The following is a 15,906-nucleotide window of genomic DNA, read 5'->3' as shown; positions in this document are numbered from 1 at the left end:
CTTTCCTACAACTTTTAAAGTTGCTCATCTTTTAACATTTTAGGAGCATCTCAATTCTATCAAAGAAGGTGCACTTTTGATATGCTCCAAATGAAGTACTTTAAAACGTTACTAGTTTTTCACATTATATGCAGAATTGTTTTTATCCACTTTGGTATAAGCAAAGAATTGAGAACACAAGGTAATATGTGTTTTTTTTTGAGACAGTGTCTCACCATGTGTTTCAGGCTAGCCTTGAACTCACTATGTAGCCAGATTGGCCTTGAACTCCTGGGGATCCTCCTGTCTCAGCTTCCTCTGGGCTGGAATTACACAACCACACCACCACGACCAGCACTATTTTCCACATTAAATATATTCATAATGTTTTATTAATGACACTATTAAATGAAACCCTATCATTTGCTATGCAAAATGGTAACTTCATCACCCCTAAGGATCTGTCCATACTCATTTTAGGCTCTTTTATAAAGGATTTTCTTTTCCCAGGACTCTACTCTGTGCTGCTGGGCAGGTTCTCAGCAAAGCTCACACACCGGCGACGGTTCTGATGCCACAGCTGTGCTTGATGGTGCCTGACTTCCTGTACTAGAGACTGGTGCTCAATGGCAGACGCTGTGTCTCCCTCTTACTGTTTTAATTCCGGTCCACACTGTGAATGAAACTCACCCTGGGATAATCTCGCTCACATGCATTCTGTGGTGGCTCGGGAGAATTGGCCAGCTCCAGCATGTTGGGTTTGATTCAAAATCAACATTTAGTTTATCAGGCATGTGTGCAACATGATGTTTAAAAACCCATCCATGCATTTAACAAATGCCAGACACCGCTGGGCACTGCTGTGGTCCTCACAAGCATCAGCTCATTAGATCCTTACGGCAATCCTAAAAGGTACCCTGCACCATGCAGGGACGCGTCACCAGGAAGAGGCAGAGCTTTCCACACGTGTCACCTGTTCGTGGGAGAGGCGACGTCCAGTGTGAAAGCCTGGGAAATGAGAGCTGAGCTCTCAGACTCCTGCACAGAATTCCTGAAACAGGGTCACCTTTTCCCCCAAAGGAAGTTTGTTAGGAAGTGAGATGGGTGTGTCCCAGTGAATCCAGTGGAAGAGGTCACCGAGTGGTTCTCAGCCTGGAGGCTCTTCACACCGACAAAGTCAAAAAATCTTTGACTTTGGCTGCAGAGACTCGCAGAAGGGAAATTAGTGTTGATGACTTGAGGTTCTATGCATCTCCCTCAAGGTTCCCATCGCAAACAAGAAGATCAGGAAGACTCCACAGCAGTGTGGAATTGTACGTGAGATCAGTGTCCCAAAAAAAAAAACAGAATATGCAACTTTTTTAGAGGTTACTGTTGGGGTGAGGGTGGGGCCCCCTCATCCACAGGCGAGGGAGGCATGTGAATACTGGAAGGTCACTAGTGATGACACTGCCTGGTTTCTCCCTCTTTGTCCCCAGTTGGGAGAGTCGGTTCCGTCAATACTTTTTCAAGTTTTGAGTTTCAGGAGAGGAGTGTCAGACTCCAAAGCTGTAGGTACAATCTTCAGAAGGAAGCAAATGACACCAGGGTGGCCAAAGTGCTGCTGGCCACAACGGAACGGTGGAAGGTGGAAAGTGGAGACTCATCTGTCCAGCAGTCCCTATGCGGCCTCGATGGACGCCACTTCAGGGGACATAGCCTATCATGCTTCGGCAGAGCCTCAGAGGGCAGCTGGACAGGGCCCCCAGCATGCATGCTCCCAACGTGCCTGCAAAAGCAGCTGAGAAAACCCTTCACATCCCCACGTGATCAAAGCGACTACACCACAGTATACGAAGAAAAAGTTCTCCCCAAGGCGCCACTCTTTGTTATACGCATGGGAAAGGCAAGGTTTTTGTTAGTTTGTTTTTTAAAGTCATGTTTCAGAGATTAAAAAAAAACACCAGCACTGTGGCCACAAAAGCACTCAGCCTGAAACAGAGAGGAGACAGAATGCAAGAGTCCCGCATGGTTCATTCCAGCACGGAGCTGTTTACAGGTCACACGTTCACCGTTCTGCACATGCGTTGAGCCTCTCTTCAGGATACGTACTTGTTTTTATTTCAAGGGATCAGCGATTAGGTCCCGTGGATTCCTTGCAAGGTCCTGTCTGACTCACCGGCAGCTGCTCCCAAATAATCTGCAATTTTCTGTGTTTCATTTCTCTTAGTAATTGAGGTTCTCTTGGGACTGTTGTTGAAGTTTAGCTGAGTCCTATGAACTCAAACGCAGCATCAGGAAAGCAGGAATCAGAAGCTGGTTCATGGGCACAAGCACAGCCAGGCAGGGAGAACAGAGTTGGGGTGAAGCATCCCGGAGGGCCGTCCTAGCTAACCACAGTGTGCTGGGGAAGTTGAAAAGCTCCAAGACAGAATCTCGCATGTTCTCATCACAAAGAAGTGATGGAAGCTGGGGATTTGGCTCAACAGCACAAGCACCTGCCTGGCAATTGCGAGGTCGTAAGCTCTATCCCTGGTACAAAAAACTAAAAGGATGGAAAACCTAAGTGTCCTGATTGACCAATAAACAATATCTGCCTGCACCCAGACTCCGCCATGCACCCCACAAAGAGGCACCAATGACCTGCCACTTCCGAGGGCAGCTGTCCTCCCAGCTGGTGTGAATCCCTGGTTTTCACGATGGACAGTGCAGACACATTCACAGGACCTAGAGCTGCAAGAAGAATTCTTGCATGGGGTCATGCATGTGTCACAAGCATCTGTGAGTCATACAAGATTCTACTTAATTAGCCAAAAGATAAACAAGTGTGATCACAAGGGCCGGCCAGGGTATATAAAGGTCCGGACCAGGAGGAGGACATCAGTCCCAGAACCAGCTTCTGCCACCACCTCCAACTCCACCTTGCCCTCCACCAGCTCCACCATGTCCTGCTGCGGCTCCTTCTCCTCCCTCAGCTGCGGGGGCGGCTGCCTGCAGCCCTGCTGCATCCGGGACCCCTGCTGCTGCCGCCCAGTGTCCTGCCAGACCACCGTGTGCCGGCCCGTGACCTGCGTGCCCCGCTGCACGCGCCCCATCTGCCATCCCTGCCCCAGGCCCGTGTGCTGCGACCCGTGCGGCCTGCAGGAGGGCTGCTGCCGCCCCATCACCTGCTGCCCATCGTCCTGCACGGCCGTGGTGTGCAGGCCCTGCTGCTGGGCATCCACCTGCTGCCAGCCGGTGACTGTGCAGGCGCCCTGCTGCCGGCCCCCGTGCTGCCGGCCCGCGCCCTGCCGCGTGACCTGCAGGGGCCCCAGCCTTGACCCCTGCTGCTGCTGAACCATGGACGCAGTGCCTGGAGCAGCTGAGCCGCTCCTGCAACAGCAGAGTCTCCACCCGTGGAGACTCTTTCCCCAGCCACCGCAACCCTGCTCCAACCATGGCTCACCCATGAAGCCCTGGGCTGTCCTTGTCTTCCCTCCCTACCTCTAAGTTCTGGCAGTGTGCGTATCTTTAAATAAACTTCTCTTCTTTGCCCTTCCAAACACTGCTTGGGTTTTTCTTATTCATTATAATTGTGTTTTCATTGTATTTTAATACCATGAGAAAGAGGCTGGTGACCAACCATGGCCTGCCAGTCACAGATGGCATGGTGTACCAGAGACATCCCAGCTGGGGTGGAAGTGTCCCCTCTCTTAGAACACAAGCAAAGAAACAATGCAACACCAAACAAAACAGTCCTGGGAAGTGAGTCAAATCCACTGTCACACAACAAGAAAGTTGGAACCTGAGAGACAAAAGGGCAACCTATAGGAGAACAGAGAGATGAAGGGAGGGAAAGAGGATTAAGTGTTAAAAGAGAAGATTGGAGAAAAACTGGAAATGGAGCTTTTTCCAGTGGAAAAGGGGTCAGGAGTGGGGAGGGCAAGAAAGGATGGGAGGAAAAGAAGCCAAAAGAGACTTAATGTGTCAGGTACACATGCGGACTCCTCACAATTATTGTAATTCTTATCCACTGTGAACATGTTCTAAGATGCATTAACCTTTTAAAAATAAAATGTATATAAATACACAAAGTGTAGCAAAGTCACTGTTGACTGGGGAGAACAGAAATGACTGAGAGAAGCCAGCCTTGGATGTGAGTTACTATTTTGGTGTCCAGATTAGGAGGAAGGTGACATTCTCCGCAATGGAAAAACGTGTGGGTGAAGTGTGGAGGAGACCCCTGCCAGCGCTGTCCAGGGGTGCCCTGCCTGGGAACTCTGGACATCTTTAAGGTGGGAGCAGAAAATCAAATTAGAAGATGTGCATGCTTTGAAGGTTGGCAAAGGAGCGGGCAAGGAAGCACCAAAGAATTGCTGCCAGTTCAGGAGTAGGGAATGGCATGACCAGAGCTGGTGATGCTTAGGGAAGCTCCTTACAGAAACAGGAGAGCGAGGCCCGCAGAAGTCGCAACTATGCCTGAACTAATCAGGCCCGAGTGATGTACAAGGACAGGGCTAAGACGACGAGCACACAGTGATTCTGGCAGACATTGAAACCCAGAAGATATTCACTGAGTGACTGTAGGAAATGAGAAACAAAAAGGAAATTTGACTCGTGGCAGTTCCTGGAAAACTCTGGTCATGAGAACAAAAGAATTTTAACATGTTTATACTAATGCATTGCATTTAAAATCACTACTTGTAATGTGCCATGCCCACTACTTCACATTTCCACTTTAAGTCATTATGCTATATTCAAAATAAAAGAAAGAGACAAAATTTTACCAATAACAGTTGATTCTAGAGAGTAGAGAGGTACACAAGGAGAAAAACAGGTCTAGAAGGGAATTTTATACCCAGCTATTCTGGCTATTTATTGTATGAATGCAAAAAGTCACTTACTGTCTCCAAAATGTGTCCCTTCCAGACCCAACAGTATTCTAGCGTACTGAGGAAAATTAAAAATAGTGCATAACGTAACACCAATGTTCAAATTCATAACTTTGTGGTTGGGTGGCTCAAAGGATTGATATCCTTGATTAATATCCCCCTCGTTGGTATCTTGCTTTCTAGTAATGCGTTAGTGCTCTCTGCACAGTGGGATTAAATAAACATGTGTTATGTACTCTGGGACCAATGTCAATCTCTACATCTACAAGATGAATAATTATTCAGTGATTCATCTAATTATTTTCAACTTCACAACAGCAGTCATGGTTACCATACGACGCAAACATCTTTATGAAACTACCTGAGTCACATTCCAGTGTAATCTATTGCTGTGTAAATCAATGCCTCCTCCTTGTAAGAAGATGAATCTGTGGTTCTATTTGATAGGAAATAAGCATTTTACTTTTTGGATACTGTTTTTTTTTCCATTTCCTCTCAAGTAACCCTAAATATTCAGTGGGGAAAAAAAACTCATATCCTTTCATTTGGCAAAAATCAGGAATCATTTTGACTTTTTTGGCTGGAATTTATCTTGATCTTTATACCACCTGAACCATATTTGATCACCTGTTTCTTAACCAGACTTACAAACACTTTGATATGGGAAAAAAGTATTTCCTAATTCTTTTCCATTCCTCAGTCCTCCACAAGTACAGCTGTCATCGCTTTTACAGGACTTGTGGTGTAGCAATGGCATAACCTGGAAGTAGATCCTGGCTTTGAGAAGTACTATCCAAATAATCCATCTAGCAGAGAAGTGTAAATTTCACTTCTAATATTCTGTGATTTTTCCTAATACTTCTGAAAATGAATTTCAGCCCCTTTTTAAAATTAAATTGGAATGAAACAAATTTTGTTCCATTTATACACTGAGTGATAAATATTTCCTGAAGTGTGGATGTCTGAAGTTCAAGAGAGATCACAGAGATTGGGGGGGGGAGACCCAATATCTGGAGAGATCTATGAATTTCTATGAGTGTGGGGTTTATCAGTGTGTTTTTTTTCAATCGATATCGGGGATCGAACTCCGACCATGTGCTTGCAAGACAGGCTCTTATGCCGCTGAGCTAAATCCAGCAATTTATCAGCGTTTTGCTTGGCTGATCATGGAGTTATACTTTATCAGTCTGAAAACAGAAAGAGAGTCTTACATGGGGGAGCATTCGTGACCTATAGTTCTTCTCTAGAGAGCTGAGGCTTGATAAACGCGATCCCCAAATCACCGTCTTAAGGGTGAGAGTCACCTGTCAGCTGCTACAATCACAAGCAAAAAGACTCCAATTAAGGCTGGAGTGGAAGTCATAGCATAGTTTGGAAATGAAACACTAACATTTCCACAGAGAATGAACACATCTGGTGACCATGAGCTGAGTAAGAAGGACAAAGCAATTTGCCGAATTATTTAAAGCAACTCAGCATTTGAGCGGAGGCCCCCAGAGAAGCTGATTGAAGGAGTAATACGCTAACAATGCTTCTGTCACAGACTCACCCACTGACCGTGGCTTATAAAAGGCTGGAGCTGAGCTGAGCAACCACCAGTTAGAAACTGCTCTTAACAACGCACCTCTCGTTCACCCCGACTCCTCACACCATGGCCTGCTGTGCTACTAGCTTCTGTGGGATTCCCAGCTGCTCCACCAGTGGGAACTGCGGCTCCAGCTGTGGGATCCCCAGCTGCTCCATCACTGGGAACTGTGGCTCCAGCTGCTGTGAAAGCAGCTGTGGCCAGACTGGCTGTGGCATCGGGGGTGGCATTGGTTTTGGCCAGGAAGGTGGCAGTGGTGCTGTGAGCTGCCGCACCAGGTGGTGCCGCCCAGACTGCCGCGTGGAGGGTACCTGCCTGCTCCCCTGCTGCGTGGTGAGCTGCACACCCCCAACCTGCTGCCAGCTGCACCACGCCCAGGCTTCCTGCTGCCGCCCGTCCTACTGTGGACAGTCCTGCTGCCGCCCGGCCTGCTGCTGCTACTGCTGTGAGCCCACCTGCTGCCAGCCCAGCTGCTGTGAGCCCAGCTGCTGCGAGCCCAGCTGCTGAAAACTTTCTTTTGATGGAAATCTTGAGAGATGGCGCCTCAAAACTAACCAGCACTGAGTCCCAGCACACTTCTGACGGCCAATACCCATGGCCCAGCTGGCACCCTCTCACTGGATAGCCACAGGATTTCCCAAGAAGGTGACTTCATGTACAGCGGAAGATGAAAAACCTTTCACAGACCTAAACATCAGCAATAGTCCTACAGCATGAGAAGGGACGTGGAACATTCGACTATAAATATCACCCGAAGTGTTCCAGCAGCTCACTGGGACTTGGATTTAATAAAACAAATTTTTTTCATCTTTTCATTGAAATCATGTTAGAACCTTCTTTAATGGTATTCGGGTATTGGGATTTTTCAAAATTGCAACACAGTCTATGGTTTTTATTTTTGTTCTTTAGTAATAGTCTTTAAAACTGATTTTCCTTTGCTTTACCACTAAATATCCCTGTACTCTACAGCCAAAATATATAGTTAGTAGGACACAGTGTAATTTAAAAGTGTTTCCCAAGCAGAGGGGTAGCATCAGGGTTCTAGAAGGTCAGTTTCATGAGGAGGGAGGGCCATTAAGCTTTCTAAGAAGCATAAATACACACCCAGTGTTCATACATGAGTCCCTGTAAGTCATCAAGACATGCAAAGGTGTAATACAAACAGGAGAAACCATAGACACGCTGTTGTAAAATAACAGCACAGGACATGAGGGTGTCCTCATTTCTATCTAAACTTTGAAACAACAACTCATGACAAGTTGGGTGAGTCCGTTTGCTTGCCTGGGCACCTAGTTCAAATCTGAAAATTGAGTTGTATCACTTACAGTACCCCTTCCAGGCCTGCACGTAGAGGCATAGATATCTTCCTAAACAGATGAAACTAAAAATGAATGCCCACAGGGGAAAACATTCAATTGTCATCTTGAAGGTTTATAAGCAAAGAAGAAAATTAAAGGCACTGAGATGCCCGGAAACAAAGAGACCTCAGTAACTATCACCCCAGGCAGATTTAGCAAAGAAATTCTCTGCTTTTATTTTATCTGCTGACATCCTGTAACACTATCAGTCCTCAAAACACACTTTGGAAACTGACGAAAAGAATATTGCTCGATATTTTCTCCGTGGCTGTGAAAACCTCTCACGTGCTGGGAAGCAGAAAACCAGTGTTCATTACAGGGATGGATCGAATTGAGCGTAATGTTGGCCAGACAGAATCACCATTCCTACTGTGATCTGCAGAGGGTTCTTGAATAAAGCAAGAATGAACAAAAGATGCATCTCAAGGCCTTTGTTCCACTCCATGGAATAATTCTTTGGTCCTAAACCAGCATGGCGAGGCAGGGCTTGAGCATGGGGATGGAGGAAGTGATAACCGAAGTTACAGGTTATTTTCTGGTACAATGAACCAACCCTCCCTCCACTAGCAGAGCTTTATTGGAAGTAGGAAAAGGCAGCCCCTTGGGATGAACGCAGATGGGGGCACCCAGCTTGTTCGACCTACAGCACTGCACTGTGAAGGCCCCCTGGGGTTCCCTCTTTTGTGAGTGGACAGAGCCATGTGTCAAGACACAGCTCCGATCTTACTTGATGACCTTCCAAGATGGACCACATCCTCTCACCTATGGACCTCTCGTCTCCCATCAGGACAAGAAGGCTTCGCATTGATGGATATTTCGCTTAGAAGGGTTCTAGCTCAGGAGCACCAAGAAGACTTAGGATGGCGTTCGGAGCTCTCGCTACGTGGTCAAAGATAGAAAGTCGGGGTGGGAGGAGGTTCTTGGTTCCTGTTGTCAAGTCCAGGTGGCTACGATGGAGCTCAGTGCAGAAGTATGAATGGTGTGCTCCTGCAGTGGGGCCACCGACCACATCCTCTCCCTCAGAAAACTAAATAGGACAGGTACGATTGATGTGGGGAGCTGGCAAAATGGAAGTGAAGGAGCTGAGACCCCCCAGAGCTTGGGATAGGAAAGAGCGTAAAGAAACAACAGCATAAAATAACTCAGAACATTACCCCCTCTGGTACACACAGGTCAAATGTTTAAAAATAGCCAGGAACATATCTTTCCATCTTGTACTGGAACCATCCTGGTCCTCAATTTCAGTGAAACTCAAAGGAAATAAACACAGTCATTTTTTTAAAAAATGTCACAAATTTCAAGGTCTTGGCATTTTACCAAGAAATCTCTACACAGGAGGATCTGGAACTGGGAGAGATAGAAATTCTATTCAGAGAAACATCATGAACTGTGATTTGTTGTCTATTTTCGTGAAAACTGATCAAGGAAAACAATGGGTTCAAATGATAGGGGAAAGAAGATTCTATTAAATTTTATTTCCCTGATTGACTTTGTGTGGGGGGGAGATATTCAGATTTTGTGTGTGTGTGTCTTTTTTGTTTTTATCGGTACCAGGGATCGAACTCAAAACCACACACTTGCAAGGCAGGCGCTTATGCCACTGAGCTAAATCCCCAGCTCGAAATATTCAGATTAATCTCTATTCTGTAACTGAGGGGTAGAATTCTTGAATTTTAAGTGTTATATTTTATTCACAGTAATCCTTTGGGGCAGCTAAAGTTCACAGACATAAACTAGCTAAATTTTGTTTTGAGGGAGATGTGGAAACCAATGCCATAGTAGTAACACCTAAAATGCAGGTCAACATCCAGTGCTACCATCTCCAAAGCTGGTACCAGTAATGTATTCCCACCACTCACCTAAATGCTTCTGAAGGCTGGGTACGTATCTTTAGTGTCAAAGATTCTGGCTGAGATATAAACTAACTAACTCTTGAGGTTATAATCATGACAGATACAAATTTCAAATATCCAATGTGAAAACCCAATTCAACAATGATGTTATCTTGCTTGAAAAGCAACAAGAAATTCACAAAGAGCCAAATTTTCATTCAGATTCCATCTCACTCCTGAAAGAATGGCCAGGATCAAGAAAACTACCAACAACAAATGCTGGAGAGGCTGTGGGGAAAAAGGAACTCTCCTGCACTGTTGGTGGGAGCGTAGACTGGTGCAACCATTGTGGAGATCAGTCTGGAGATTTCTCGGAAAGCTGGGATTGGAAGTCCCATTTGTTCCAGCTATTCCACTTCTAGGCATATTCTCAGAAGAACTGAAAACATCATACTACAATGATATATGTGTACCCATGTTTATAGCAGCACAATTTGTAATAGCCAGGTCTTGGAAACAACCTAAGTGTCCATCAACTGAAGAATGGATAAAAAAGCTGTGGTATTTTTATACAATGGAGTACTACTCAGCTATAAAGAACAATCACATTGAGACATTTATAAATAAATGGACACAACTTGAGACCATACTCATTAGCGAAATAAATCAAACTTACATGTATAAATACTGAATAGTCTCCCTAGTATAAGAAATGGTAAGAGTACATAAGAATTTATATTAATCAAGATTCCCCATTACATTGCTCTGAAGCCTTATAGTGTCTTCATTCATTAATTGGAATGGTTTTATCCTAGGTTGTTTGATTTTATTATCTGTGATAGTATAAACAGCTATTTTAAAGAAAAGACATTAGAATAGTCAGAGCTGATTTAGTAGCATTTTACTCTGAAGTCCTACTATACTTTTGTTTTTCTGTTGCCTTTGGTTCTATCGTGTTATATCTTATTGGATATTATTATGTGTGATAATATAAACAAATTTTCTACGGAAAATGAGGTAATATAGAAGCCATTGTTCATTCTCTGCTATTTGGTTCTGAAAGCCCTGTAATGCTTTTATTCTCTTGAATGGTTTTATACTGTTTTGTTATGCTTGATACTATCATATATAAAGCTATGCTCAACTATTTCAAAGAAAGAGACACTGTGGTAGTTACTGTTAATTATGGGTTGTCTTGTGGTAAAACTTGCATTGTTCTGATCTGATCTGCTTTGTTATGTCCTCTTTTGTCTTAATCTCTTTAAAATAAAAAAAATTTAAAAAAACAAATTTGATGTCGTCTTTTCAAGCATGTCTTCACTGTGACCTGAGAAGAGCTGGGATTTAACCTCAAAGGTGTCATTTCAGGAGATCCAGAATGCACACTTAAATATTCTGGTTCGAGGCTCATAGGTGTCACTTTAATTTCATTTCTCTGTAACAGAGCCCTTGTTCCATGGAGGGAACAGGCCACCTTTAATTCATTCAGCCTTACCTTTATCAGATGCCTCAAGCCATATAAACTTTACAGCCAGTTAGGCTACTAACATCTACACCAGCCCACACACTACACTGTAATAGACTATAATGTGTCACATATGCTAAGTGAATGGATTTTATACAGCTAAGAACATTTAAATCTAGAGAATGTCCTGTGGGCCTCAGTCATCTTCCCATTGTCACGAACAAGACTGGAAACCCACAGCTTGAAGGAGGAGAGTTTTATCTAGGTTCACAGTTTTGGTGGGTTCAGTCCATGGATGCCCTCTCCAAGGCAGAAAGGGCGTGGTGGAAGGGCACGGTGGGTGATAGCTCTTCACTACGAGGTGGCCAAAAAGTGGGAAGGGAGGTAGAACAGGGATAAGAACACACAGGTCACAACTCCGGGCTCCCCCTGTGAACATGAGACTTTGAGGGAGACAGTTTATGCCTTTCCCTAAGCCCTACCCTTTACTCCCAAAAACATCTGTAAGAAAGTGGGCACATTTTTACCTCTGACTTTTACCCTTTGATTTTCCCTAGGATAACTATTTATGCCAGAAAAAGAGGAAACTGACTATGGTAGGGGTTCAGATTTCAGATTCCCCCACTTGTGGGTGCGAACTCAGGCAAGTTCCTTAAATCTGTAACTCAGTCTGCTTGGCTGAATTATGGGAGTCACAATAGTGCCCACCCCCACTCCTGCTGTGAGAATTAAGGGAATTGATATACATGAGATATTTAGGACATTTTGCGTACATTAAGTGCTCTAAAAACGTTGCTAATGACAACCCAGTCGTCCTCTTGCTTCCAGTTGGATCCAGTGTGGCTTCATAGAGTGAAAATGGAAAAGGTCCTGGAGAAACAATCATCAGTCCTGGAAGTCATGTAGCTGGGAATTAAACTTGTTTGAGACCCAAAGCCCAATTACAGCGATAAACACTGAGTAATGGTTCTCTTTAAAGGGGGAACAGCATAGCTTAATCATTCTTTGAATAGGAAAATTTTAACAAATAAGGGAGTTTAGGGCTTGTGTTCCCAATGGATGTTAATGATGTATCATGGTAAAGAACCCTAATTGAAGAGGAAATAGAAACAACTTTAAAAGGCTCTCAGCAGTCTGAATAAATAAGTTAAGAACAGGCCAATTATCATTCAGAGGCAAAGTATTTAAACACAAACAAGGAAGAAACTGAAGAACTACCAAAACAGCAGCTGCTCGAGGATTATAAAAGGCCCAGTGTAGCAGTCCCCACCAAACTCAAAACCTCTCTCCAAACACTGTAAACTCTCAACGCAACTGCTCACACGATGGCCTGCTGTGCTACTAGCTTCTGTGGGATTCCCAGCTGCTCCACCACTGGGAACTGCAGCTCCAGCTGCTGCCAGCCCAGCTGCTGCCAGCCAACCTGCTGCCAGCCCAGCTGCTGCCAGCCAACCTGCTGCCAGACCAGCTGCTGCCAGCCAACTTGCTGCCAGACCAGCTGCTGCCAGCCAACCTGCTGCCAGACAACCTGCTGCCAGCCAACCTGCTGCCAGACAACCTGCCAACCTAGCTGCTGTGGAACCAGCTGTGGCCAGGAGGGTGGCAGTGGTGCTGGTAGCGCCGTGAGCTGCCGCACCAGGTGGTGCCGCCCAGACTGCCGCGTGGAGGGTACCTGCCTGCCACCCTGCTGTGTGGTGAGCTGCACACCCCCAACCTGCTGCCAGCTGCACCACGCTCAGGCCTCCTGCTGCCGCCCGTCCTACTGTGGACAGTCCTGCTGCCGCCCGGCCTGCTGCTGCTACTGCTGTGAGCCCACCTGCTGCCAGCCCAGCTGCTGCGAGCCCAGCTGCTGCCAGCCCACCTGCTGCCAGCCCACCTGCTGCGAGTCCAGCTGTTAAGGACCAGGTTGCTGATTCCCAATTAGTAACTTCACAGTTTCAACTCGGTCCATAAACTAAGCAGCTCTTCAGCCACTCCTGGACCCCAAACAAGTTCTTGCACTTCATTTCACTGTTGCTCTGGAGGTTACCAAATATTTGAGCCTCCAGAACAGTTTCCATTCAACATGGGAAAGGTTTGGATCACTGCTCTGTGGGTCACAAAATACAAATTTGACTCAAGAAATGGGAAATCCAATGGGTGATCATAGCAAAGTTTGACCCTACCCTGCAGGGATCATTGCTTTGCCAGTGCTTGGAAGAATCTGCTCCTCTCAGCTACTTTCCCCTCCTCCCTCCGCCATCCTGTGGGCTGCACTTCCTATGAAAAAGAAATAATGCACCATGATCTAATAAACTATGCCTATCGGCACAGCAAAAATCTGTCTTTTTCCAAGTGTGTTCATGATAGATATTTCACACAACAGCACATAAAAGATTTCAGTCTGGTTCTGCTACACCAGATTACTCTTTGCATACCTTGGTTGGAAAGCTCCAGTGCAGGTCATTCCTCATAAATAGATGCAGTAAAGTCAGTTACCCGGGGCCTCAGAAATGGCACAGCTCTATTGCCATATGTAGGCCTCAAAAACAGATAGGTGTAGGTGTCAGGAACTCAGCATCAGAACCTAAGTGGGGCATAGTTTGCCTTCAGAGAAGGGGATGCTATTTGCAGCAGTCTTCAAAGGGTGGTAATATACAACCTACACGCTTTCATCCACATGGAGTCTTGCAGAATAGAGCAAGAGAAATATGAGGGAAATCCTTTCTAAAAGAATAGAATATGAATTCGATGGAATTTCTTACTCCAAGTTTTTTTCCCGGTTTCTAAGGAAATGAAGATAACAAATTTCATTCACTATTTAGAGTCGGTGTCTGTTCTTTGATTTGGGAATCTTGACCCACAGAAACATACATATTTTTATTCTATAAACACATTTGTATAGAATATACCTAGATAACGAATTTATACACAAGTATTTGGGAATCCATCCTAGGTTTGTGTTTTTCAGACAAAGATCAGGACTGATATAGTTTCCTGAACTCAGAATTGGAGGGCACTAGAGATGTATATTTACTTAAAGAATATTACTTTGGTTACCACTGTAATATTTTGGTGGATGTTACAACCTTTTATTCGTTCAACAGATAATGCAGTCAGAAAAGTAGAAAGCAGGAATAAAGGACAACTGGGAACAAAGAAACTATTTCCCTGATATTTCACCCAGAGGCTGGTCCAATCCCGCCATCTCCTGTGAATGGCAGAATGGAAATGGAGACGTTTTCCATCCTCTTGACCGCCTGATTCTAACCACAGATCTTCTTCAGCTATCACCATGTGAGTGGATCCTCCTGGAAAGTGACTAAAATTACCAGTGACTTTGACGAAATGGAAATTTAATTTTCATCACTGCCATCCGCTGCTGACTATTTCCTCACTCTTACTCCACACGCCTTTGCAGAATGTCCGCATGTGAGCTAGCATCGAGGCTCCACGTAGGGCCCGGAGGGATCTTGACACGCGCAGATCAGACCCCGTAAGGAACTGTAGTGACCAGCTGCAGCTCTGGATGTTCCGGTAGGGAAGGACAGTGAGAGGATGAGAAAATAAAGAAAAGAGAAGAAAGCTGGGGTCAGGGGAGCCCTTACCCTCCTGGTGGGAGAGAAGGAACTGCTCAGCCACTGTAGCAGGTGTATTTACATCCTCCAAAGAAGAGCGTCAATTCCAACCCCGCTGCCCAGCAGCTTGTGTGCCTGGCTGGCCTGGGCACCTTGCCTGCTTGGAGCTGGACCAGCTTGTTTATGTGGCTTGTTTGGGGCTCCCTGTGTTTTCAAGGCTGCCCTTCATATAGCCCCACACATGTGATCCATCTGCAGCTTTGTGGCTCCCTACGGGGAAAGAATGACCTAATAGAGTGAATATACACTGTTAGCCCAGGAAGGCATCGGAAAGATCATCTCACTTTACAGAGGAGGAAACCCGTGCTCAGAGGAGTTAGCGATTTTCCCGAGCTCACAGTCACCCAGTTCTACAAAGAGTTCGGAAGCCCCTTTAAACCATTTCTCAGTGGGGCACTCAGACTCCCGCACTGTTCGGCCACCCTTGATCCCCTAAAGTTCAACTCACTTCAAGTCCACTTCAGCTTAAAATTCTACGATTATTTTAAAACTTGAATTTGCCAATTTAAAAAGATTGGCATATTATCAATAAGGAGATGACTGGATAAATGCTAAAATGATCAGACTCCATACTATGATATAGCTATTAAAAAGGACTCCTATATATAGGATACATCAGGAACTGAGTAACATGGATACGTCTTTCCCATAGATGCACATACCTAGGAATAAACTCCTAGAAACACACAACCTACCAAAACTGAATCATGAAGAAATAAAAACTCTGAACAAATCCATAATTAGAAACAAAGTTAACTCAGTAATCAAAACCTCCTCAAAGAAAGGAAATCCGTGGCCATGCCTAGAAAGATTTGCTAGTGAATTCTACCTATTATATAAAAAAACTGACATCAATCCTTAACTCTTCCAAAAAGCTGAAGAGAAGGGAACACTTTCAAATTCATTCTATAAGGCCAGTATGATACTGACACAGAAGTCAGACAACTCTCTAAAATTACAGGCCAATAGTCCCAGTGAATATTCATACAATAATCCACAACCAAATATTAACAAAAAGAATCCAACAACACATGAAAGGAATTAACAACTAACCAGATAAGATGGCATGTTCCTATAATTCCAATATTTTGGGACAATGGAGCAGAAAAATCAAAAGTCCAGGTCTAGCCTGGGAAATTTAGTAACATAGTAAGATCATACTCTAAAATAAAAAATTTATAAAGGGCTTGATTGTAGCACAATGAGATGGTCTCAGTAGC

General features: G+C 44.9%; 1 protein-coding gene across 2 annotated transcripts; it reads left to right on the top strand.

Moving 5' to 3' along the window:
- Positions 1–2,818: 2,818 nt before the first annotated feature.
- LOC106027075 (keratin-associated protein 1-3-like) lies at positions 2,819–13,388 on the top strand. 2 transcript variants are annotated; one of them, XM_063251525.1, is made up of 2 exons: positions 2,819–3,242; positions 6,501–7,235. In XM_063251525.1, the coding sequence occupies exons 1-2, from the start codon at positions 2,902–2,904 to the stop codon at positions 6,919–6,921; spliced, it is 762 nt and encodes a 253-aa protein (XP_063107595.1). In that variant the 5' UTR covers positions 2,819–2,901; the 3' UTR covers positions 6,922–7,235. The 2 variants fall into 2 exon arrangements, with proteins under 2 accessions (XP_063107595.1, XP_023419663.2); XM_023563895.2 differs by lacking the exon at positions 2,819–3,242 and adding an exon at positions 12,457–13,388 and having other exon boundaries at positions 6,343–6,878.
- The last annotated feature ends 2,518 nt before the right edge of the window (positions 13,389–15,906 follow it).

This window comes from Cavia porcellus, unplaced genomic scaffold (genome assembly GCF_034190915.1).
Source record: "Cavia porcellus strain 051 isolate PalLab524CR breed Dunkin Hartley unplaced genomic scaffold, mCavPor4.1 scaffold_6, whole genome shotgun sequence".
Classification (NCBI taxonomy): Eukaryota; Metazoa; Chordata; class Mammalia; order Rodentia; family Caviidae; genus Cavia; species Cavia porcellus.
This window is presented reverse-complemented; position numbering and strand designations above follow the sequence as displayed.

Coding starts and splice junctions, on each gene's coding strand:
- LOC106027075 (XM_023563895.2), top strand. CDS start 6,481: ATGGCCTGCTGTGCTACTAGCTTCTGTGGGATTCCCAGCTGCTCCACC. Junction 6,879..12,456: donor TGTGAGCCCACCTGCTGCCA/GCCCAGCTGCTG, acceptor TGGGAACTGCAG/CTCCAGCTGCTGCCAGCCCA.